Raw genomic sequence first — 27,194 nt, forward strand, 5'->3', positions numbered from 1 at the left:
ATTGTATTTTTAATGTAAATAATTGAGAGAGATAGTTCGACAAAATTGAGACTCCTGCTGACTTTTAATGCAGTACTTATGAGTACGTAAATGCAAATATTTCTTTTCATGCCTGCTGTCAGGTTCTGTTAATTTCCAGGTTATTTCGTTTTTCAGGCTCTGTTTGCAATGCTGGAAATTTCTCTTAGCAGCAGATACTGTAGGTGGGCCTTAGGATGAGAACTTTTTAGGGCAGCCTCTGACCGTAGGACCTGCCAGCCTGCTCCACACTGCCTGAGCTTAATGAGAGTGGTTTGGTCATTGTTGCCTCCTTTGATCCACCCTGGTTTCTTCCTTATCTTCTGCTTGCCTCAGTTCCTTGCACCGATGTATCCTATGGCAACTCAGTATATCCCAGAAGGGTAAATAAATAAAAAAATGACCCAAAACTTCATTCTTGACACATTTTTTGTATATGCTATATACAGCTATATAATGTCAGAGCTATAATGATGAAGGTGCTTGGCTTGACTCTGAAACCTGTGACCATCCTTATTCTGACACATCTCAGGATTAGAGGCTATTATCTCAGCCATTGTGTTGCTTTACTCCTTGTTTCAGCCTTCCGCTCTTTTCATTTTGGCTAGAGCAACTTCATACATGTGGTGGCTTTAAGCTCCAATTATCCTTTCCTTGATGATTCCAAAATAGTAACACTCACGTCCTCCCTCAGTCACATACACACGGAGAACAACACCTCCTTGGCACACAGGCTTAGAACAAAAAACTCTTCCATATCCATCAGCCAGGAACTTCCTTTCACTCTTACTTATCCCCAGCCTAAAAAGAACTGGCTGTGAGAAACGAGGTTGCGGTAGAGTAACTACTAGTGAAAGAGGTTTGAACTAATAAAGGGGAAAACCTAGCACAATCTTTTCCCATTGCGCAGGAAAAAGGAAAGTGGCAGGAGAAAATGTGTTGGGTTTTTTTTTTTTTTTAATCCCCGTATTCACATGCTCACTCAAGTATGCCCTGCTACACAGTGTTCCCCTCTTAACAGTGCCCTCTTTTGCATGCAGTTTACATACCTGTGACCTACACAACTTTTTTTGTGTTTTTGCATGCATTGATCTAAACACTCAGGAAACATTTTTCCATAAATCAGCATAAGCACTGCTATTAAGATTTAATTGTGCTGCATGTTTGTCTGCCACAAAATCACAGGAACTGCCTTATAGAAAAAGAAAGATAAAAACTTATCTGATCTAGATAATGAAAAAAGAAGTAATTTTGGCTTAAGTGACAGCAGAGGACAATGCTCTTTCTTTTTCTTATCAGTAAGCCAAGGTAGCAGTTCACTGAGGTAGTTTTATTGTGGCTTTTTCTGGCAGTGTTCTGCTATCTAATCCGTGCTGACGAGTATTTGCTACAGCTCTGAATTCCTTAATGTACACAGCTCTGCTGCTGCTTTCTGTGCTGATTTAGAAAGAAAAAACAGAAAAAGCTGAATAATGAATCACTGGGGAAACAGCTGCCAAATGAGTGTACAAACTGCTAACCGGGTAGCAGTAATGCATAATGTTATTTATAATTCACTCTTCGGTGTCATGCTCTTCAACCAATTACACAATGCCTGCCTCCCTATCAATAAAATGCATTTCACATATCTAACCACTAATGACTCAAGCTTCACTCTGGAGCAACACACTGTAGTGGATTAAGCATGGGACTAGAAGGCAGACATTCCTGATCCCAGTTCATCCTCTGCTTTGCTGCATGGCCTTGAGCAAGTCACTAACCTGCGGATAATTATAATATTTGAACACACTGGGGACCTGTACTATTTAATTAGTTAATGTTTGCAATGCACTCCAAAGATAAAAAGTGCTATATGAATTATAATCATACACTATTGTTTTGGGGCATTTTACTCCAAAGCATATTTGTGTAAACATGTTTAGTAATGTAAAACCCCAATACTGCCAAAGTTTGAAAACTACCTTGAAATGACCGGCACTTCTTACGCTAAAATTTAAATTAATTATCAAATTTAATATATTTTTGGGAAGACAATTATATCCAAAAAAAAAAAAAAAAAAAAAAGGTGGAAAGAAAAGAGCCTTTTTAGAATAGGTTTAATTTCTATGAAACAAAAATAGAATTCATTTTTATGTACAAACACAGGATTCTGAGAATTGAAATTCTATTAGAAGAAAGTTTGTAAATTACCATACACTGTAGAAGAAGTCAATACTTCTTCAGTGAGTTATCTGAACCACATGTAGGTAGGAGAAATCACATTTATAGTAGTTGCATAGGCCCAAAGTTTAGATGTACTGGTTCAGTTTCTTCTTGAGTCACAGACTTCCAGCATGGCCTTAGAAAATCACATAGAGAGGGATTCCTCATATATAACTTCAGCAATGTTAAGGTTTATCACTCTCCCTAAGCCATTTGTCCAGGCTCCTTTATAACCACTGGGGAAGGCAGGCACCTCCAAAAGGCAGGTGGTCACAACTGATGAGATGATTGGACCTAGAAGTATGCACATCTCTTCACTGAGGAAATCCAAAATACTTGAGTTTAACTTTTATATAGAATACATTGTGAGAGATGAATCTTGCTGCAAGGATATGTCTAAACTGGACAGTCCAGTACTGCCCAGAGGTTCCCTAAGCTAGCTGAGACACAGTACACCTCTGCCAGCTCAATGGTGCCCCTGGGTCATTAGCCAACTTCCAACCCAGCAACACTTTTCACTGCAGAAACCTTTTCTTTTCTGCCACAAGATACGTATCTGAGGCTGATGACAAAAAATAAACCAAAACCAGAATGGAAACATCCCCAAAATAATGACACAGTAAGGGTATCAACCGCAATACAGATGATTGACTGTCTTACAGGACTGTTATGTCACCAGAGTCCTTCACTTACATGTCTGCATACACACCACTCTCAATTAATGTTTAATAAGTCAGTTCAGTTTGTAGATGACTCTGCAGGAGGCTGAGGAGAAGCCCCACCTCATAACAGCCTGTGGGGAGGTGCCCACAGGCCATCCTGCTTTCCGAGTGTGGGGTCCAATTTCCCCTCAGCAGTGCGGCAGCAACCATGCAATCTTCTGCTCTAAAGCCTTACTGCAATAGAAAAACACATCCCAGACTGGAGAAATCTTCATTAGAAAAGTAAATCATGTATTCCCATGATTTTGCTCTAGACCAATTAGCATTCCCCAGTGAAAAAAAAACGCTTTATTGAGAAATTCTGGACCAGCACTAGTCAGTTCTCCATCTGTAAAATCATCATCCAATTGTGTGCCAGTTTTAAAATGAGCATTTGTTCATGGAGGGCGGATGTACCAGAGGAGAGAGAAGCAAAGGTCACACAAGTACTGCCAAAACACCCGCTTATGTTTCTTGTAGACTCAGGACAAAGTATTTTGTCCGCAAGCAGAAGAAAAAAACTGAGGTGAAAGTTCCCTATAATGAACAGCACAATGGTAGTAACGATTGCAGCTGAAGCAGGAAAACAGACAATTATTAGTGTAGAAAATGAATGGCTGATGGGAACACAGTTATAAACCTCAAAAGAGATAAAAATCAACCACAACAGTTGATTTACATTGAAGAAGAGGAGGGAGAAAAAAGAGATCTAAGGAGAAAAATTCAGACTTGAAAAATACATAGCAATTTAAGAGAGTACACTGGTACTGTGGATATGCTGTCTGTCCGCTGTGGAATTTCTTTTTCACTAGTGCAGTATCCAAAACTACGTTCCACACTATTACAATAATAAAAGCCAGCAGAATTTAAAAACAACAGAAGATAATCACATTAGCATCCATGTATCAATCATGTAATGTAGACAAAGAGAACAGGGGTAGGGTCATAGCCCCTAATCTCATTTTCATACACGCTCTCAGTGACACCCAGCTCAGTGCAAAGAAGAGTTCATGCTAAAGGTCACCATAGTCACATCCAAATGACAAATCACATTTCTATGAATTAACTGCAGCTATAACTACGAGTGTTCAGAATTTCCTCTCTGAATTTTCTGTCTCTCCATTACCAGAGAAAAACAAGAAGCTACTTTAAGCATCATCAGTTTATATGCACAGTCCATCTTTTCCTTGACATTATTTGAAAGAAAAAATGGTCTTGTCAAAGGGGTTCCCTCCACCTGTGACCCCTAAGGAGAAAAAAGTCTAGAAACAGAAGGAGGGATTTCTGGATCTTTGCATTTTTACAATTACACTGAGTAAAAGTTTATGCTAAAAATCACCCTCTGCCCTCAGCTGCTGCAAGTAGGAGATCTTATGTTGTACATGCTCAGGGAGAGAGAGCTGCATGCCCTAAAATAATCTATTTTACTGTGCAAGTGTGCAGGGAAAGGAGATGAATGCCCTGTTCAGGGTTTGCATTACTAGGTACCATGGAGATGGCTCCTGAGCCCTGCTGCATCAGGACTGCTTACAGACGGAAAGGGTTGCCATGCTGAGGGAACAGCATGCTGCCTCCGAGGGGGCCCTTAGAAAGTTTTACTGGGCTTCTAGGGCTTGACTAATGCCTTCTCTTCCCTTGGCTTCATAAAGATTTCTAGAGCGTATCTGAGATTTGACCCTGAATATATGATGCTATTCTTGCTGTGTAATAAGCATCAGTGGTGTTGGGCATAGAGGTAAATCTGCTCTTTGTTAGAGAGTTACATGTCAAAATGAGTTTGTAGAATACGCTCCAAAAAGGATGAAATGCTGCTTACAATGCAAAGCCTGCTGAAATCTACATATTGCTGCAATATTTATTATCAGCCAGAGCATATTATCAGAGATTAATAAATTATTCTTAGTCCATATTATGGTAAGGCATAGCAACTGCCATAAAGCAGCACTGTCACATAAAGAAATTTCACCCAAGTACCCTGCTTGAAATAATGACTTTGTTTATCTATAACTTTACATTATTGATCAGATTTGCTGAACTGAAGGAGGACTATGAAGTCATTCCAAAAGAACCACTGAGAAGTCTGGAAGCTCAGCCAATATAAAGCCAGCAGCAAGAAGGCAATTTCCCTGAGAAAAAATAGTCATACTTGGTTATTTCACAAACATGCAAGCAAATTACATTCTGTTTGCGTAAATAAGGACTAAAGTCAAACATGTGGCCCTCGGTGTCTGATCGTCACAATTTTTACCAGTAAGAATTTTTTTCTTGTAAGACTATAGTGCACCTGAAACAAAGCAGCAACACAGGCAGATGCCTTCCAGTTTTACAGGACGCAAAAAGCAAAGCTTTCATACAGGCATTCCAAACTGTCCTGTGACCCAGCCATATAAGGGTAACTTCCAAGACAACAAGCTTAAAAATGACTGCATTAAAACAACAATTCCTCCCCAAACACTGACTAGTTGATTTCCTTCAGTTTGTGGTTAAACCTTAGCATCACTAACCCCACCTGGCAGATTTAGATTCAAGGGGAGATGCTGGAACATTCAGGATCGTCCTGTCACTCCCAGCTTCTGGCACACTGACTCCCCAGCCAGGCGCCGTGGATTGCTGTACCCTCACCTCATGCCAGAGATCTGCAGTGCTGACATGTGTGTCCCAGGCAGCTGTCTGCACCGCCTGCAGTCAAGGGAGAGGAACGGGAGCTCGTGGGCTTGAGTCTCTCTCTCTCTCCCTAAATTAGACAGCTAGAATAGGTCAAAAGAACTACCGCCTGGACACACCAACTGCTATCTGGTTCGTATGCAGGGAGGCGAGAGAACTTTGGATGCAGATCCCTACGTTGCAGATGTCTAACTAGGCAAGATGAATCCTGAACCCCTCGCACAGCACACCGGGAATGTAGGAGCCTCACCAAGGCAATCCCCCACAGCCCCACACATTGCATAATGCTGCGTGGGGGCTGCACAGGACTGACCCAAAGCAAATATGCACCACAAGGTATTTGAAATGTCTCTGCTTCTGGAGAATAGGTGGCAATAGGCAAATATATATATACATAATATTTATAATCCTTATGCAGGATAATTTAAAACATGTCTGAAAATCAACTAGGAAAGTGTCAACTGTGGTCTCACACCTGCCACCAGCATCTATAAACTAGGCTTGGTATTTTGTTTAACAGAGACAAAACTGCACATCAGCAATCTGGTACTGAAGGAAAGGATGCTGCCAGCCCTTTGGAGGTGCCATGCTCTACTTCCCAGCCAGTATACGCAAGAAGTTATTTTTTGTTGTTAACTGTAGAACTATTCACAAGAAAGCTTACAAGCTCACTTAAGAAAGAACACAGTCTGTGGGACTGTCTTCTAGGCTCTGAGGTCCAGCCTGCCTCACTTAAGCACTTAGCTTATACCTACTCTTTACTGCCTACTGAAGAAGTCTTTCTGTGCATGCCCCTACGCTGCCCAGTTATTCAGCAGCACACTAGGTGCCTTTCCACGTCCTCAGAGGAAATTCCTGTCTGCTAAGTTTAGACACTGAAATTGAGCACACGGGATCTCCCTTTGGAAGGCTTCAAAGGCACTTTCCTCTCTGCAACAAGGGTATGTAGAATGCAGGCTTTTATTTTCAGTTGACTGCTTTGCTAAATGTCTAATATTAAGGTACATCTTGGATGCCTAAATTCAGAATACAGCCTGCCTGTAAAGCACTATATTATATACCAAGAAAGAAATGTATTGAGTGAAGTCGGCATAATGTGCTAACATCTTTTCAGCTCAGCAGCTGTATGTGTGGTGTCTGTGACTGAGAATGAGGTAAAGAAGATGACAAATTGCAGATCACAGTCAAATTAGATTTTCCTAATGGGGCTTTTGAAACAAACTAACAGATTACTGTTTAAATAAAACCTGTAACAAGGATGAGTTGATGTTATATTATTAAATTTCTTAATTTAATTCTTAAGCTCCAGAGCCAGCCAAGTAATATTCAACACATTTACCTTCACAAACTGTGGAATGCACTGTGGAAAAGCTAAAAAAGCTTTTCTTGGTTTGACCAAGTCTCTAAGTGTTCAAGCAATATCAATCATAGAGAACAGTATCTGCCTGCCAGTCATATATTAGAAGTTATTTGCTAGCACCCCATGCCTCCTCTTTCAATTAATTAGACAGAACTCTTTAGTGCAAAGTCATGACAAGCTGTTTTATTTTTCTGGCTTATTATGTGTGCTATAAACTGAGAAAAAAAAAACACCTTCGCACTTCAGGGCCTGGTTTTGTAACTAGCAAATTCAAAATACATGTGAGGCCTGTCTATCAGGCAATAGTGTCACTGGTGAAGAAACCTTGCCTTCCTTTATCATTGTCAGAAGGGGAGCATGCTAATTACAGTGAGAGCCAACAACTTGCCTTGCCTAGCTCACAGAGAACTCCCTCTCTGCTTAAGGGGAATATAGGTTTGATGATCACAGTTACTGTGCTTGACTAGAAGACGAATTAGCAGACGTCTGGTGAAAACACAAAAAAAGTAGTTCCTCCTCAAACACGGCTTAGAAACATCAGCACTTTTGGCTATTGATGGCCCGGAAAACAAAGCAAAACGAAGTCCTTTTAGATACCACATTAAGACACTGAAAATGCATCTATAATAAATTACATAATAACAACATCTAATGGCCTTTACTATATCCCTTCCTATTTAATAATGTCCAGAATGCCCGTATTTTGAACCTCTCAGATAAAGTAAAGCTTTTTGTGGGTCTAGCACAGGCTTCAGTGCCTGGAGGCTCTAGTTCTATTTCCAGCTCTGCTTCAGACCTACAGGGTGACCTTTATGCATAACCTCATTTTCCTCACCTATAAAATGGGGATATTAATACTTATTTACCTCACAGTTGGTCCCCTTCCAGCTGCTACAGTGACTGAGCAAGCTCATCAACTACTGGACAGCTAGTGTTCATGATAAACTGTTTTTTTTTTTTTTCAAACAAGCAATACAGACATTAAATTAAGAACTTATTTGTTTGTCCAGTGAGTAAAAGTACACAGAAAAATAACAGCAACGGAGAAACTGTTCAAAGCCCCTCACTAATTTCCTTTCAATGACACTGTCCTTCTGGAGAAATGTAGGTAGTTCCTATTTGACAGCAACTAGAATGAACTTCTTGATGCTGCTTTCAGTCAAGAAAACAACTTGTATTTTTGGAGTGAAAGTCTAACCTGGTCTGCCTTTGGAGAGGATACAAAAACACTGCAAGCTTTGCAAATAAATAAAGGAGAATAAACAATTTCCATTTGAAAATTACCTAATAATGAGGGCAGAGAGGAAGAAAAAGAACCAGAGAGATGAGAGATACAGGCATCTCTCCCTGAAGGGAACAAAGCTACACAGAAGAGATGCTGGCAGGTATGACGTCCCACAGCTGGGGGGACAGCCCTGTGACGCTGCTGAGGGCTGGTGCCTCCGTCAGCCCGGGAACACCTCGGCAACACTCATCTCGCTCTGGGAATGTGATACTTACTCTTGTACTGCTCTGGCTATGGAGAGCGCTGTAGATCCAGTTTCATTAACGCTATCTAAGGTCACATTTGGCAGGTCGTCATCATCACTGTCACTTTTAATTTGTCTGGGAGATAGGCCTCGGGGGTCCATTTGTGCTGGAAAGAGACATATAATGGATTAATATGAGCGTACTGAAATTAATCTCATCCAAGAACAACATCAGAGCACACAATACATCCGCTTGCTTGGGCTGGGTGGCACCACTTGCGCTGAGCTTCCCAAATCAGGTGACGGACTGGCAAAGTCACCTCGCGTTGCTACAGCCAGGAGCAAGCACTTCCAGCGGCAGGCAGGCGTGCGGACACACACAGGCTACACCAATGCATCTGGCGGACCTGAAATAAAACTGCACATGTAATATCCGTTCAAAACTCAGTTTACTCTCAAGCTACACACTCTGCCTGTCTTCAGAAAGTGAAGAGAAAGGGCTACATCTGCTTTGTACAACACAGCACACTCGAGTGTAGATTTTACGGCAAAATTTCACGAACAATCTTTGATTCTGAGTGTTCATCATGAGATACCAGGCTTGGATCCATGTCACTCCAGTCAACTAAAATTTAGGCACCTGAAAAAACCCAGTCGTCCTATTTCTGACTCAATGCAACCCCTCCTCTGAAGGAGCCCTCCCTCCAAATTACATGTGACAAAACGGCTGCATGTAACTTCACATAGGCAAATAACTTTCAGGTGACTGATGTCAGGTAGGCTTTGTCAGATTTGTTTGAAAAGTCAAATAGTCTCAGGTCTTACTAACATCTGAAGATCAGGAATTACAGGATTGATTTGTCCATCCACAGCTTACAGTATCCATCCTGTATGGCAATGGTAGAGTGTCAAGGCGCTGGCAGCGGGGGCTGCAGGGCAGTCTCTGTGGGGAGCCAACAGGGCTGCCCCGTGCTGGGCACAGCCATTTCCAGCCGGCTTCAACAGACCCACCATAGGGCACAGCTGAGCCCTCAGCCAAGACACTGGCGCCTCGGGGAAAATGTATTTAAAAAAGGGCAAAAAATGCCGCACAGGCAGAGTGAGGAAGAAAGTGTAAGAAACAGCCCTGAAGACACCAAGGTGAGAGGAGGAGGATGGGAGGAGATGCTCCATGGTGGAGCAGAGATTCCCCTGCAGCCCCTGGAGAGACCACTGTGGATCAAGCTCTCCTGACAGGAATTGCAGCCCATGGGGGACCCACGCTGGAGCAGGGGAAAACTGCAAGGAGGAAGAAGTGGCAGAGAGGAGCTGTTACGGACTGACCACAGCCCCCATGCCCCATCCTGCTGCAGTGCTCTGGGAGGGCGACATAGAGGAGCTGGGAACAAAGGAGTGAAGTCGAGCCCAGGAAAAGGGGATTAGGGAGTGGTGGTTCTCATCATCCTAATATACTTTTAATTAGCTATAAATTAAATTAATTTTCCCCACATCAAGCCCATTTTGCCCAGGATGGCAACTGGCAAGTGAGCTCCCTGTCTTTATCTTGACCCATAAGCTCTTCCACCTTATCTCCCTCCCTGTCCTGCTGAGGAGGTGGAATGCGAGAGCAGCTGGGTGGACATCTGGCAGCCAGCCAAGATCAACCCACCGGAGTTATGTTTTGAGCGAAAAAGAGACAGGAAAGGAGAGGAGAGCAGCAGAAAGGAGGGCTACCTGCCTTCCCTCTCATCCTGGCTGCTGCCCTCCAAAGGGAAGAAAGCACAACCCGCATATGGGCAGAGGAGGAAACCAAGAGACAGACGTGCAGGGGGGACTACGGGGGCACAAGTGTGATCTGGGATAGTCCCGAGGGGAACTGGGGGTTGTTTGTGTCAGGAGACAGACCCAGAGACAAACTTCAGAGGTGATGTAGAGAAAGAGGCATTCTTCCTCATTCATGAAATATCACGTAGGATTAGTAAGTGCTGAGAGACACTGAAAGCAGCTGGAGTAGAGAGCAAAACTGGAGAGATGCCTGACCCTGCAAGGGAGGAGCAGGAAGGGGAAAGATAGGCAAAGAGATTTGTTTACAAGTGTGTTTATTTTGTTTGGTCAGGTGAAACAGGGGAATCCAAGACTACTTATTTAAAGAGCTACCTGTTGCAGTTCGTTAGCTTGTGCTCTCCTGTATTGCACTGTCAAAGAGAGGACACTTTCTGGGTCTTACGACACGTTTTTCAGGAAAGGTAGCTTTCATTCCTACTCAACTCTGGCTAACCGCAGCCCTGGACAACAGATATCAAAGGCTCCCTTTAGAGATCATGAACAGTTCAGTGGGCCTACAGCTAGAGAGCAGCTCCGAAAGTCACAGTTAAATTTCCCATTTTGCCATGTTCCTTACGTTACTGTGTTTCAAGAGCTGGGCTCTTGAAAAGAAAGCATTCCCCAAATGAGTGACGGTTCAAGGGAAAGCTGGTCTTAAATTTTAATTTATGTCTTAGCTGTGAACCACCTCTGAGTAAAAGAACAGTGAGTGATTATAACTACTCTTTGGCTGCACTTTTTTAATGTTAAATAACTTCACAAAGAAAATACTATTAAAATATGTTCAGTAAGCTGATGCAACCACCCTTTCTGGAAGCACAGCGCATTTACAGATGCACAATACAGCTTCTATTAGCCTTCTACTAGCACAGCTTAGGTGCCTCGGTAATACTGGCTACATTTGGACTGCTCATCATTTCTGCATGTATGGTAAAGAAAATACCTTTTGCTTATCAAAGACCATTGAACAATGACCTGCATGAGACAAATGTACAGCAACTTAGAAACTGTTCAAACCATTTAATTGCTTTAGGTAGAATGAGCACCATTCTGACTGTGCTTCTTAAAACCATGACCTACACATGATGGTATTCAATGTGCACCTGAGCATTATGGATAATCTAGTATTTGATTTAAGAGCAACTGAACTGTCTAGTCAGCTGATTTAGCTCCCGCAAGCTATTTAGAAAGAAGTGCTACTTCTGCCTTGTTCCCTAATGTTCCTTCTTAAAAGCAACTTCAAGTACGAGATTATTATTACTTATTTCATTATTTCTTCAGTTTTTCTTAAAGAAGTCATGCTTGTATCTGCCCGCTATTTAAATGTTGCTATACATGATGCTATTGTAAAAGCTCATGTTTGTAAATAAAATTAGAATTGTAACAGGAAACTATGTATGCAATTCTTTGTATTAACTGTGGCTTAATCTGACTTGCACTATAGCAAAAGTTTTAAGTAGCTAGCTCAGAAACTTTCTTACATTTAAACCTGAGCTTAACTTGAAATCGCAAAAGTTGTTACATAATTTAGTCTGTAATATAGTTACTATACAGCAATTTTGATCACTTAAGCATGAATACACTAACAAAAAGGGATAGTATAAACCTATATGAAAAATCTTACATACTTTTTTGTTTCTTATATGACATGTTGTTTCATCATTATTGCAGATTGCCAGCTCTTAAGATATTACTGAGACTCCTATGATATTTGGTGTTGTTTTTAGATTACCAGAGGAATTTCCTAGGATGAAAACTCTCAATTACCTTCTTTTTGGTTTTGCTCGGCGAGGTAAATCCTACTCTGTATACTCCTGTCAGTATGCAGCCACGAAAGTGCCAATGGGGTTGTCCTCTTGCACCTAGGGATTATTCGGCCCACTGGGCACAGTTTGCCCCAACAGATGCCAATGTCTGAGCACATCATGAAGTCCTGTGATATGTGATTATGGTGAGAACAAAAGGCGAGGAACGTAAACGTATCAGTGGGCAAATTCAAAGGTGGGCAATTCAAGGGCATTTTTTTTGTTACATTTTTGCAGAACCTAACTAAAGATGGTAATTAAATTAGAGAATGATCTAGTGATTATTCCCTTATTTTTTAATGTCAGTCCACATATACATCCTTTTTTGTCTCCCTCTCCATTTGTGATTTCTTCTCAGCTTGCAGACTTGGGTGGCCAAGGCACTGGGGAGCCAAGATGACTACCAGGAGGCTGAACTTCACCACTGCCAGCTGGTGTAAATCGCCATTTTTTCTCATCAGCATGGCTGCAGCTTCTGCGGGAAAAAAACAGCCTTTAAAGCTATTCTCCTCCCCGAAACAAGCCATGTGAATAACCAACTGGGCGAAAGCCTAATGGGTATCTCCTCCCCACCACTGACAACAGTGTGCAAGCTGCAGTACAGGATTTTAATACATTCAGAGTTCATGACTCCTACTTATGTCAACAGCTTTGACTTTCTTTTGGGCACCCAAGAACAACTGTTTAACTGCTGGCACCAGGGTTTATAAATACCAGTGGCAGTTCATAAACACTGAATTAAGAGTAATTACTGGTCTAATGAACATCAAACTGGAAAGAATGAAGAGATGCAGGAAGAGATAATTTAGCAAATGAGATTAAAAAGGTGGAGGACAAGTGAGTAATAGAATGCAACTATCAAGCAAGGTGGAGGAGAGTCCACAAAACATGCCCGTGCATTTTAACCTCCCTTCATGCTGTACCTGGCTCTGACAACCAAGTTTTTCCTTCAACTTAAGACCACAGGTCCAGAAGGGTCCCAGCTGGGTCACTGAATCTAGTCCTTCCTATCACAGGCAGACACATTTAATTAATAAAGCTCAGGCCTTAAAAATGACCTGGTTTTCTTGCCCTTGCTACTCCTCTTGAAAGGCAAGATTTGTTCAACAGAGCTATCTGATGTTTTTGTGACGTGTGAATGAGGATAAGGCGAGGCAAAGAAAAAGAAACAAGTCAGAGACTGCTTTTGTGGGACAAAGGTGCCATTGAAAAGAGTGCACAGGAGCCATAGAAGCAAGCTATTGGCTCTTCATGCTGAAAAGACTGGCAAGCCAGGGGAATTATTTAAGAACATTTGCAAAAGCTGAAGGCTGCAGCAGCCATGGCATTTTCCATCCTTGTTAGCCTTAAGAAACAATGATCCTTTTTGCTAAAGAAAGTACAGAGAATTGCTCTTGATGCATGTACATACATGAAATCACTTCTCAATGCCCCCTTTGCCAAACTGTACCAAAAAGGAGTTTCCCTTTGAGTGATACGAGCAAATTCACTCTCTGCACTTGTTTTAAGGTAACATGTCCAAACTTGTCTTATGTAAGACACACACCAGCCTGTAAATACTCCAGAACTTGGGTCTACCATCATTAATATTGTATCTGCCAACTGTCCATTGCCAGTAGGAAAAAATCTGATCTGGATCAGATATAAGCATGCTTCTATTTCTATCGAACTGAACAGTTTCTTGGCTTTAAAAGTTATGCTGGCTGTGGGTGCCAGACAATACCTTGATCCTGCTTCTCAGGACAAAATTGCCCCTTCTACAGTGCTGGAACAGATTTAAACTTGAACATCAACTTCATAATGAGCACTGATTGAATTTATGCTTTCTGCCACACAGCTGCGTCATTTTTGACATGGTACAGGATTAGCCATGTCATTAGCCATTAGCCAGACCCTGCTGTCTGCTGAACCCCTTGGGACAGGACACAGCCTCCACCTTCCCAGGGGAAGAACCTGAGCACAGGGACACACCATCAGGGTATTTTTCTCCTTCTCCGCTCCTTAAACTTGTGCACCTGTCTGCATTGGGGCATCTCTTGGGAAGAGGAGGCTGCGGATTCAAATCTCTCCAGGCTGAGACCCCAGCACTCCGCCCCTCACTTCTCACACAAGTGCTGATGTTACTAGGCTGCTGGGTAAATGCTATCCCCTGCCTGTCATATTCAGGCTCCACCTGAATATATCGTATTTGCTTTGCTTCTTTCCAGTGATTATTTAGGGATACACAGCTTAGGTCCTCTGACCTGGCTGAGCAAGGAGAAGAGCCATCAAAAATTCTGCCATTGGGATGCCTGTAGTAGGTGGCCTGAATCTGGGCCCTCTCAGGGATGAGGAGAGCCATACACTATCATACTGCTATCAGCACTTACCACAATCTGATTTTTTTAATCCAGTCAAATTTCCTGTGAGTGAATGGGATGAAAACTCACCCCACCAATAGGCTCACAAAGACCCACTAGAAGTAATTTCATGTCTACACACTATCTTTGATTTAAAGGCAAATCTGAGCCCCTTGGGTTAAAGATGAATTAAATATTTAAGATCAGGAGAAAATGAAGCAACCATCAGGAGTTTTGCTTCTCTTTATAGCTAAGCTACATAGTATTAACTAATGCCGAAATGACTCATTATGAGATGATCCTTGCTGGTATGAATGCAGAGAGAGAACATTTCAGCATCCTGAAATACTGAAGCCTCTAGCTCATTCTATGTTAATACCTCAGTTTTCTGCATTAAATCAACTTCTCTGCTAATAACTTTGTAAACAAACATACATGTAGGCCTGCTGATACAACCACAACATAATAAAAACCAAATTACGCTTACTTGCTCTCTTAAAACAATTTTAACAATTTTTAAAAATTAAAAATCTATTTCTACTTTTTGAAAGGATTTCCAAATTCAGAGTGCTTTTGTTTTTGTTTCACCTATAAACTCCCCAACCTGCTTTCTCTGAAGGATGCCTAATATTCAATCTGCTAATCAAAGTGATTGCTCATGACGGGATTTCCAAGTGGCCCTGACATCCACCCACTAGACCTGCCAGCCACAAGCAGGGTTACACAGGTCTGCAGTGGGGAGAGTAACGCCAAGACCTGCGCTAGGGTTAGACATCAGCGTGGATGGTGGGGAGGCCCCTCTGGCCTTGCTAGTTCTCATCCACGCCTGGGCAACGTGTTTGCTCTCACAAACATAGCCATTGATTTTTACTGCAATGGAAGTTTAAACTATATAGAATTGTGAGGTACCTCAAATAAGCCAGAAAGAGTCATGTTTTCTGTTCCCAAATGTCTGTCTTAGAAACTCCTCTCCAGTTGCTTCCAGCGCATGTTGGCATACAGCAGGTAAAAGATTTATCTCTAGCTGTAAGCAACGGTTGCTTCTCACTTACCTCCATTAGGAATGGAAAATCAAACACTACCCCACACCTCAAAATTAATCTATACAAGAATCTCATTAGTACTGCTGTTACACACGTGTGTCTCCATGAGTCTGCAGAGCATGAAGGGCTGAAGCAACACAGCGACGTTTGCTGCCAAGCTCCTAGAAGGATGGTATTGAAAATACAGTTAAGAAAATTGCATGGCAGTCATGCTTTAGCACAATATGCTATTAAGCTGCCAGCACCAGAAACACTGCGTAAGAAGTAGTTTGAACCTAATAATAATGATAATCTGCCACTCACAGTGATCCCATGACCCAACAGCACCTAACAGTACGTTTCCATCAGCCCCCATCCTCTCTCAGTCAGCCCTGGACCTGAGGAGCTGAGTGACACAGGGAGGGGAGGGAAGAGCCTCTCACCTCCTGTCTTCAGGTACCTGCATTGCAAACACAACCACCCCAACCCTTCCATAGAGCCAGTGGAGAGAGACGGGTTCCTTCAGGGGTGCTGAGCCCACCCACCTCTGTAGACTGCATAGGGACTTCAGTGGCATGAGCTCCCCTCCCTCCTCTTGCTGGGTGCTGGGGCACCAGTCCTGTCAGAGGAAAGTGGCTTGGCACCCTCATGAGCCACTGTGAATCCACTCCTTGCTGGGAAGAGGTGAGTAGCCTTTGCTGTGTGGCTCTGTCACGCCTTGGTTTTCTGGGAAAGGAGCAAAAATGTCTGGAGAATCTGAGTAAGTGCCTGAAGATAGGATAATGGCAACAGCACTGTATGGACTAGCTTGCTCCCACTCTTTCCCCACCTGCCACTGTTTGCTTAATGCCAAAGAGGTGCCTAAGTCCCCAGCAGACACTGCTTTGATCTTTGCAAATGATCTCTGACCTGAGAGCCCTGATAGGCAAATCTGGAAGAGAAGTGATTCAGCGGGACACAGTAATCATCATTAAAATCAATAATCTGCCAACCGTTATGAATACTGTAGTGTCTAAACCATAACTTTCATCTCTACAGTTGGCATATGGCATAGTTCAGTACCTTAAATATTGAAGAAGGAAACTGCTGGCCAACAGTGGTCCCGCTTTGGCAGGGGGGTTGGACTAGATGATCTTTTGAGGTCCCTTCCAACCCCTAACATTCCATGATTCTGGGATTCTTCTGCTCTTTCTTAAACTGCCACTGTTTCAGATACCTCTGATTAAAAAATATGGATCTGGGTGGATCAAACACCAAATAGAGGGAGCGACTCATCTCCATTCCTCTCAGTTGCTCTTGGAACAGGTTTTGCAACTGTGCAAGCCCATCCTCACACCATAGCTTGATGTCTGAAGCAACTGCATCCCCCTTCCTTGCAGTTTTTTTAGAGAACAGGAGCCCAGCATGGATTTCTTTCTCTAGCAGAAGAATGTCAAATGAGAATGTCACAGACACTGTTGAGTGTTTTTAATGGTGGAAGCAACACTTCCAGATGCAGATGTACCAGAGCTCTTTGAAATATGCCCTCAGAGATAAGTGTTATACTATACTTAGGTTTACTTAAGGTGTTTTAGGAAACTAAATCCTGCTTTTATGGACCTAACAAATGCACGAGGATGATGGTATTCATGATTTTCTCCTCCTAAGCTGGTCCACACTATATGAAGCACATATATAGCATTTTTCTTCCTATTTAAAGTTCATTGTAAGTGCTTTATGCATTGGAAAATGCTCTGAGTGCACCTATCAGATTTTCAGTCAAAACAGCTTGGTGTTTGGTAGGGGCAGCAGAATTGGTCGATTTATTTCATAAAACTTTATGTGCAAAGCAGCAGTATCCATGAAAGTAATGGTCAGAATATAGAGTCTACAGGGGTAATTTTTATTACAATTTGTAGCAAGGCTACCCATACTCCACAATTCTCAGATTTTATTGAGTTCATGGGACTATATGGCTGGAGCAGTTAACTACACCCAGCATAGCTATGGTTCACAGATAACAAGAATTGGCACTGAAGGCACAGTGTAACTAATCTACCAGAGAATATTAATTGCTATGATCCAATCAAAGGCAATATTTAAAATCATTTCACCAGTCAAACAATTTTCCATAAATCTGTAAAAGAATAGCTGTGTGGAGAAATACAGAGGTGAGGGTGATTGCATGGATGTAATATATGCACATATTTAAGCATCTCTGTCACTGAGTTGTATACATAAACATAAAACTCCAGGTTTTTAAGCAAAGGAATTTTCTCTTTCTAAGCTATTTGAATGCCATGAGACCTCATCTACACAAAAAAAACCAAACTACTGAGACACCAAGATTTATATGAGTGTGCAATATACAAATAGTCTATCACAAAAAGGAAACAGGGAAAACAATAAGGGCAGAATATATTTAATATTAAATAAAACATTGCAAAGCTTCTACAAAATGGTAGCAGATTGCAACTTACACACCACAACACTCTTTAGACAAGAGAAAGTTTCCAGCAGGTTGGTCCAAGGCACAATAAAACCCAAGGCAGGGATAAAATAAATGAGAAGTTTCATGCATGTGTTTCCACTGGATCCAAATTTGTGGGATAAAAGCAAGTAGATCAAAGCTCAGCCCTGGTAAGAGCACAGAGCTGAAGGACCAGAGGCATTCTTGGCATGGAAGGCAAGGAATTAACAGCTTCCAAAAGGTGCAGGGACTCAGGATATGCCAAAATGGACTTCCTCATCCTCCTTAATGTTGTGCTTCACAAATAAAGCTGGAAGACATCTAGCTCATTTCCTTCCCCAAACCCACTCCTAGATAAAAACATACATGATGTTAAATCCACTGTTGATAAACCTTAGAAGACCATGTGCTTCTATAGTGGAAAAATCTGAGCATGTCACTAGTGAGTCAACAGAAATAGGACTTTTCTGGAGATTTAAGTAGAAGACTGTTTATGGGCCTCCCCATAGTTAACCCAAGCTACTTTTTCTTCAGGCAACCTCTTTCTCAATTTCAAATACCACAGCATATTTTGCAGCCTGTGTTTTAACTCTCCATTCTGGCAAGAACTGCTATTTATTCTAGTTCTTAAATATATGCACCATCTCCAGTAACAGAGGTCCCACCCTGAACTCAAGCCTCTCCTCTGCCTGCTTCTCTTCCTGGCTAGCCATTGCCAACCTGCTTCTCCCTTCCAAGACCCACTAATATTTCTTCCAGGCAAACCAAGCAAACGGGGAGAGAGTTTCAACATTTTGCCAGGCAGAAGGGTGGAGGTGGACAGGATGGAATACATACAGCCACAAAAGATTTTTGTGTGTAACAACAAAAATATTGCCGCTGAAGTAGAAACTCTCTGCCTCAATGCTACTCAAATCCAAAATGACCATCCACTAAAATGTAGAAAGGATAATCGCTTCACATGAAATAAAAAAGGCAACACTACTGGTTTTAATTAAGAGTCTCTTCTATAGCATAATTTATACAAACAAACCATATAATCTGACCTTTAAACATATGGAACAGTTCTCTAAATTTCTAACTTCGTACTACTAATTGTGTTTACTTTTCTGGAATAAACTTTACGGTACGCATAAATAACAGGCTGTACTTTAAAAGAAAAAGAAAACAAGGGCAGTGGATAACGTAATGTAGTGGTATTACCTGTTTAAATATCTGTAGCAAAAGGTACTGCATTTACTACTTATTAATGTAACCACAGTGAGGAATATAGCATGTGTAAATTATGAAAAGACACAATCTGTGTATTTCTGCTAGGCCTGTACACAGACTTAGTAACATAAAATCAGTTCACGCCAATGTCATTACAGATATTTACGTACATGGGAAGCGGATGAAGTTCAGTTGGCAAATTTAAACTTATAACATTCTGAGTGCTGGACTTCTCAAGTGGTTCCGTTTTCTGAAAACTCTAAAACTCCTAAGAGTGAGAACCCAAAAACTCAGAAATATCAAAGCTGCACAGGTCCTTGGAGTACCGTCATAAGCAGGGAGCTTCTGTAAGGCCCTTCAATGAATGGAGTAACTCTTCTGAACTATGAAAAACAATTTTTAAGGATATTATCCTTGGCAAAACCTGCTGCTAAAGTGACATGATTTGCCAGTAGCATTCATGAATATTTTCTGAAAGTAAAGCAGTAGAAAGATGCAGGCTAATGGGACCAGAGTTTGTAGGGGAACATGTTGCTGCCATGGCAGGACCTTTCACTCCTGTGTGATCGAATCTCTCTCCTTGTTCCCCTTCACCCTACTCAGATCTCTTTTCTAGTCTCCTTTTTGCTTTTTCCCTCTTCCTCTGTCTCCAACCCTTTCCCACTTACCCTCCTGAACACGTTCACACACCTGTAGCCATCTCATCACCTCTCTTTTTCTCCCGCCACCCCTTCCATCCTGCCTCTCTCCTCACTGCCCAGCCCCTTCAACCCTCCTCCTCGCCTTTTCCCAGCCAGAACTTTTTTTTTTTTGGTTTACCCTTTAAAGGGACTTATATTTTTTCAGATCTCCAAACTTGGCTTGGTTTCTGCAAATGCTTATAAAGACAAAAAAAAGGACAATGGTCCAAACTAAACTTGTGGTTCATAGCACAAAACCCCAGACGTTCTGGAGTTTTTCACCAAAAAAAGCTGGAATAAATTTTTCAACATGCCGAATGCTACATTTTTTTCTCTACAAGCAGTCTCAGGAAGAGTAGAATAGTTTTTTCTTGAAACTTTGCTCAAAAAGATAGAAAAAAAGAAAAAAGAAATAGCCTGAAGCAGACATGTAGCACAGAAAATGTCAGTCTAAATGGTTAACATATAGAGAGACTTTGCCAACTGAAGACAGAGTTCTAAGAGAAAACATCAGGCAACCTTATCTATAGGTGCTGCTACCTGCCGTGCCTCTAATTACACCTTTTAGCAATCCTCACCATTGCTGAACAAGGAGGTAAAAAAAGGCAGGTTTTTCACAGGATTTTAATGCTCTGGAATACTTCATTGTACAAAAATGTCTAGTGGTCACCGCCTACTCCAGTGGAAAAAAATCTCCAAGCGCTTTTTGAGGCTTTGGTCAACAAGACAACAGGGTGACCACTGAAGAAGGTGAACTTCACCTCTCTGCCATGTTGTAGGGGGTGGCAGAGGGTGCAGCCCGGACCATCAGAGCCCACAGGGACTCCCTGGCTTCTGTCACCTCAGTTCCCCGACAGCCCTACCACATTACTACGCTTAGCACATACGAAATAACACGAGGATTAGGCTGTACGGGGCAACTTGTACAGCTGGGCTGGCCGTGCCGGGGCAGCACACAGAGACTTCCACTTTGAGGGTGTCCCTGGAGTGCCTCCTCCCCCGTGGGTGCATCAGGGGGATGTCAGGAGGGGAAGGTCCACAGTTGGTAGGGAAGCCTGCATGTAACTGCATGTGTGTGCACATATGTGAGTGCTGCGGGATTATAGAACAGTGTTAGAAATTTGTAGGACTTCAGTAAGATTTTGAAAATGGTTAGTGTTGCATTATTGATACTGAACACAGTGTCCACTAATTATCTTCTAATTATGTGTTGTTAATAAACTCCTAAAAATGCTTCAATCCTGATTTATTAGATTTACACTAGGTAAACTGAGGGGGTTTTATCCTGCAAAAAGCATCAGTCTGACAGAGGGGTGCTTTTGCAGCATGATACCCCTGGCTCCTGTTGCCCCCCCTTGGTGTAGCATGTACCACAAGACCTGACAGGATGCTGCCGGCAGCTCGTATATACAAGAGCTAATTCTTTGCAAACCCATCTGATTTTCAATGCTGCAGAAAGGGTTTGATTTAACGGGAAATGTTGCAAGTAAAAAATAGCAGAGATGAGGCAGGACAGAGAGCAGAAATGAGAAGCACATTGGGAGGCAGAAAAGGAGATCTAACACTCTCCTGAAGGAAGGTGTGACAGAGAATGCCAGGATAAAGGATGCCACGGAGAAGGATGCACAGCGGCAGAGGAGGAGATGACAGTATGGGTTAGAAATATTAACAGATAAGGAGGGAGAGATGAAGCAGAGCTGCAGTCAGAGAGACAGGAAGGACTAGAAAAAAAGGAAAAATAGAAAAAGGGGGAAACAGAAGAGGAGGTAGTGATTTCTTGTGCTGGAGGGAAGAGAGAATTCAAACAGAACGTGAAGAAAGACGTATTTGCTTGAACTGCCTAGAAAAGCAGCTGCTGGGAGGGCAGTTTTGTCCGAGAGAGGCAGGTAGACTGGGAAGCACCAGGGGAAGCAGAAAGCTACCTGAGTAAAAAGCCTGGAGGCAAGATTAGAAGGATGGTGGTGGCTTGAGAAGGTTTTGCAATAAAATTAAAAATGAAATCGTTTCAGTCAAACCTGGAAGGAAGAGGAAAATTCAGCATGAGGAAAATAAAACTGGGAATAACAAGGAAAATCCTTTCTCTATATCCTGTTTCTTGCTTTTTAACCATCTGTATCTAGAAAAACAGGAGAGGTCTGAACTTAAGTCTGATGTAATTTTCATTAATTTTAGCACAGAAAGTATCCCTGTTCAGGAAAGTACCTAAGTCTTTAGTGAAAAGTGCCTTAGATATAGGCTAACGTAAAATATAACTTTAAGTGCTTCTCAACCACACCCCTGAATCATAAACACAGTCTCTGATTTAGCACCAAAACAGAGATTACGTGACAAATGCTGCCAATGCTATCTGTGGATCATTTTGTTTCAACATGCGTATTTTTTTGTTTCTGAAAATGATCATGTAAAAGTTGGAAGTGACTCTCGATGATTCTGAAGCTGCATTTCTCCTTCAGCTGGTAGAGGATTAGCAACCAATGCAACTTGACAGCAATGTCCTGTTAGCAACTGAGTACATTTATTTCTTCTTTTCAGCATGAGAGCTGACCACTGAAGAGTTAAGTCTGTGCACATATGAAATTTATTTAATCAGTTAATTTGTGCAGTATCATTGCATTTTTGTTATTTATATTGTTTTACATTAAAGAAAGAAAAACACACTCCAGCAAAAGCTGACAAAAGATGACTACCTAGAGAGGATTGTTGCCCATTATTCTTCTATTGTATTTATTCAAATTAACCTGAACAAATATATCAAAATAATTAGTGATAGCAAAATGGTTACAACTGATGAGGAAAAAAAAAAAAAAGTAATGCTTAATCCCTTCTTTTCCTTTAGCTGTACATTAATAGGTGCTGCAGGGCTGGTTAATGATCTCTGCCAATAATAGCACAAAGGCGATATTGTCAGGGCAGCTCAGGAGGCCCAGGGCTTGTGGGCTGAAATCCCTATGGCACATTAAATTCTGAAATTTTGTTGACAAAACGGGGGTAGCAAAGTTACGATTTTACAAGATCAGGAGGTGCTTCCTATAGAGGAGGCTACTACCAAAGCCAACCAGCACCTTTGAAAAGAAAAGGAAAAATTCCGCATGAGCTCAAGGTCAGGTACAGCTCAAAGCTCCAAAATCAAAATATAGACTAAAACTTTCCTTCGTCTTTTCCCAGACAACACGGTGAAAAGTTCTGCTTTCATTCATCATTTCTTGACATCGCGGCACAAAGTCCTAAAATTACGTCACTGTATGAAGTGCAATAAAACTTCTTAAACTGTCATTTTGAGACTTAAAACAAAACCCAGATCAGCTGTGAGCTTGTTTCCTACGTCCAAGCCTGTTGAGAGGGCACAGCCCACACTTGGGTACTGAGGGAACGGAAGGAGAACCAAAGATTTATGGACAATAGGATGCTACTAAACGTCAGAAATGACCCATCACTGTAGTTCTGTACAATAACACACAGTGACCGGTATATAAAAAACAGACGTGAGAGTTGAAGAAAAAAGGTCTTTTACTTGCAGAGACGTGTTCATTATGCAATTAGGTACACAAGAGATGTCTTAAGATGTATTACTAAATGCCCTGTAGTATCATTAAGACCCAAAGTAAGGTTATCTGTGAGTATCCTCCCTTTCTGCCTTAAGCACTACCTCATTTCAGGGGAGAATTAGCCATATTTATTTGCTCACATGCGATGAACCGTGAAATGAGTGTGTCTCATTGCTTTCCTCATGTTCCCACCTTCTTTCTAAAGCTTTGCTTTTCAAAGTACCTGGGCATATCCGTTTCTTTTTTCTTCCTCCACCCATCATGTCACCATCTCTAAGAAGTTTTTTGCTACCTCAATAACTGTTATGTTCTCATTTTTTCTTGCTCTCCAGCTCCCCTTTCTGTGTTTTCCTAGGACACCTCTCCATGAGTCTATCTGTCTTTTTGGCATGTGCTTTCTTCCTGCCTTCACACCTCCATGTGCCTCTCAGGTCCTGTGTCTGCAAAACCCATTCCCAACATACACAGTCCATGTGGCTTCCTGCCCTTCTGCTGTTTAATCTGGAAGAAGAAACCTCATTCAAAGTATTGCACTGCCATTCCTTGAGATTATTAAAACCTACCTCTCTGCATCAGCTACTGCTCTTTGGTCCAAAAGACCCTTCCTTCGCACATTCTTGCAGCCCAACAATTGCTTCCACTTTGCAGGGAAACAATCTCTCTGACATTCCTTGCCTTGCCAAATCTGTATTACCTGGTGAGTTTTCCACGTTCATCTGTGATGTTTTACGTATTGTTACTATTCCATTCCTACTTCTTCAGCTTCTGGGGATATTTATTCCTCTTGGGACAAAACTTGCCACAAGTTGTCTGAGCATCTAACAACACTGTGGATCTCAATTTTTGTAAAAATATTTACTCATTTTAAAGAGCATCTGGTACAAGACTTTTAAAGGTTCCTCCCAACAGTGTAAGTTACATGTCTTTTCAAACTACACAGTAAGTTTGGAAACTAACAGCTTTATAACATTGTTACGTTTTCCTCATACAAGAGTGGTTTTAGAGATGCCACAGATGCACAAAACTGGTTCCACCTTACCTTTGACGTGGCTTCTCCCATCCTCCAACAGTGGTACTACTATAGTGTTGTTCATATTCCCAGGTGATCTCACAGCTGTATAGACAACAGGTACCGACTGTACCACCACGGGGATACGGTGCACATGACTCATTTTGTTGGACTGCAAGTTCATGGGGCTTGAAGGTGGTACTGGATGGATAATGTGCAAAAACTGCTGGCCTCCAACACCAGATGCTGAGGCCACAAGAGGACCCGGAGTTAATACTGACGGTACAGATGCCGCTGAGGATACTGATGTTATTACTGTGGGTGATGAAGCTGGCCGACTAGAAGAAGAAGAAGTAGAAGTAGAAGAAGGGGAGGAGGCTGATGCTGTCATGGAAACCGGTGAAGATGAAGCTGCTATAGGGGACGACCTGGCTTTGTTTATTGACAAGTCCACTGGTTCAGTCTGTGTTTGGAAATGGTCTGTAGATAATGAATCCTCCGCAGGGTCTGCCTTCATGTTGTTTAGTAACAAGGGTACAGCTTCCATATCTGGGTAGTTGTGGACGTTTGGAGACTGCTGAGGAACGACAAAGGGACATAGTTACATATGTGGCTAAGGAGGACTTGCACACCCAATTGCTAATGCACATCACACAACTTGGTCATGAAAGCCACAAGATTTGTCTCCTTTTCTTGTGTCAGCTCACAATTTTAAAGGACAAATCATGCTAGAAAGCATAGACATGTTCAGTTTGAACAGAATATAAAAGCTGTACTCCCATTTCTTAGAAGGTGTCAGGATTAAGTGTACAAAATTATCCTGTTTTTTTGCACTATGCAAAGTCAACAGTGACAAAAATTTTAGTATCTCCGCAGGTAACAACTGTTTATATTGACAGGACATTTTTTCCCAACATCCAACTTCAAGCTACAGCGTTACTCTTTTGTGTCATCCCCAACGGACATGGAAAAAAACAGTCACCAACATTTTTCAAACAACTTTCTGCATGCTCAAAGACTACTTTCCCCCTGCCTGTCTACTTTCTTCTAGACTAGGCAGACATCCCTTCTTCTTTCTGTCATAAGTCAGCTTTAAAACAAGCCTCAGCACTTGTTTGCTCTTTGCAGTGATCTTTGCAGTTTTGCCCACACCGCTTTTCAGAAGGCAATGCCTTACACTAAACACAGTCCTTCAGTTCAATGTCTGACCTTTTGCATTCTGCATAGTTACTGATAGCGAACTTACAGGTCAGTACAGAGTCCCACGTTTGTATGATTGCCCTGCTACAGGCAACAGTGGCTACAGCGATTCATTATTCTGAACTACCACATTAGATAGCCTTCCCCATCATTCTAATTTTTTTTCTTTTTCCATATTAATTAAAAACAATTTTCCCGACTTCGTAAAATAATTTTATGCTTTAGACCAACTATTTCAAAACTGGTTCTTCTAAATTTATTCTAGACTGGTGCCATCCACTATTTTTAAGGTTTTATGCCTTATTTCCATCATCAAAGAGGTTAATAGAATTTTTGAATAATGCTAGGCCAAAGATGGATCCCTCGAGAAGCTCATTTGATATATCTTTCCTTTTTGACAGTACATCATTAATAACCTCTCTTTAAAAATGTTTTTTCAAGTAATTTTCAATAGGCAGAGCAAGGAAGGAAATGCCCATCGATAACCTGGTAGTAAGACAAAGCACAGCTCTCAGCTCCTCAACTAAGTACCTCCATGGCATTGCACTGCAGCAGAGCTCCTCTACAGGCACACATATGCTGTTATGTGCTGTAGCACGGAAAACCAACCTCAATAAAAAACATTTGCCAAGCTACTTCAAATCTCACTTGACCCAAAGCAATTATTCGATACACAGATCTAACAAGCAATCTTTTTATGGTACCTAAGCAGCTCTAAATGCATTCTGTTGCTCTCTAGATTACAGTATTTACTAAGTATCTAAAAATATTAAGTCAGAAATATTCAAGCCACAAATATTGTAGTTCATCTACTCTAAATAAGCTAACAAGCAAGCAAGCTATGAATTCACTTTGGGATTTTTATAATCACCTATATGTTAAAAATTTTCATGGAGCATTCTCCTGGTTTTGCGTTAGAGCCAAATGTCATCATAGAACGGAGTTCTATCGCAAAAGGAAAACAGAAACACTAATATTAAAATTGTAATAATAACAGCCTAAGTGGATATTATCCCTGGCATGCTGAAAGATGAGATGTTCTAGTAGGTCCTATTTATTCAGCTGATATAGATTGGTTCTTGGATATGACATTTCCCCCTTTTGAAAGCAAGAACATCTCTGGAACAGTGAGTCTCTTCCTCTATTCATGCACAAATTAACTTAAAACAAAGGGACCCCAATTCATCCGGCCCCTGGCCCCTGCTGTTCTGCTGTAACACAAATAACAAAAGCAAAAAAAATCCCTTTATAAAGACAATGAGAATTTCTCCTGCTAAAAAAGAACACAGAGTGAAGAACAGGTTACTTTTCAAAGCGCATAACCAGCTACGAGTGACAAGGTTACAAAAACCTCTTCCTCAAGAAGGCAAAACCACCTGTCATTGCCCAGTGATGATTCCTGGTAACTTCCTCTGAAACATCTTATCCTGGCTATTGTCAGGAATGAGATTCCACATTAGGCATTCCGTATGTGCCATGATAAAGACAAAACCATAAACATACATGGCACAAGCAGTTCATTTGTCAAATCTTGACAAGTCTTATATATGCAATGGACAAACAGACTGGTCCTGCTGAATTAAACAGTTTGGTGGTAGAGTGAAGGCAAGGCGGAGAAGGACACTCTGCACAGGCTATACCCAAATATTCATACATACGGTCAAGGCCAGTATCTTCCATCTTCTGAGAGAAGGGGGATAAACGTGATCAGCTCAC

The 27,194-nt window shown here is 41.6% G+C and overlaps 1 protein-coding gene across 4 annotated transcripts in view; it reads right to left on the reverse strand.

Annotated features, from left to right (window-relative positions):
* The window catches only part of KLF12 (KLF transcription factor 12), a 146,346-nt gene that overhangs the window by 61,191 nt on the left and 57,961 nt on the right, over positions 1-27,194 (reverse strand). For 2 of the 4 annotated variants that reach the window (XM_086482000.1, XM_086481997.1), the window contains exons 2-3: positions 24,309-24,852; positions 8,446-8,581 (exon numbers count right to left, since the gene is read on the reverse strand). In XM_086482000.1, coding sequence (XP_086338126.1) covers positions 8,446-8,581; positions 24,309-24,852 — 680 coding nt within the window. Of the gene's footprint in view, positions 1-2,457; positions 2,474-8,445; positions 8,582-24,308; positions 24,856-27,194 lie in introns of all 4 variants that reach the window. The other 2 variants (XM_086481998.1, XM_086481999.1) reach the window with 2 other exon arrangements.

This window comes from Leptosomus discolor, chromosome 1, assembly GCF_034619465.1.
Source record: "Leptosomus discolor isolate bLepDis1 chromosome 1, bLepDis1.hap2, whole genome shotgun sequence".
Classification (NCBI taxonomy): Eukaryota; Metazoa; Chordata; class Aves; order Leptosomiformes; family Leptosomidae; genus Leptosomus; species Leptosomus discolor.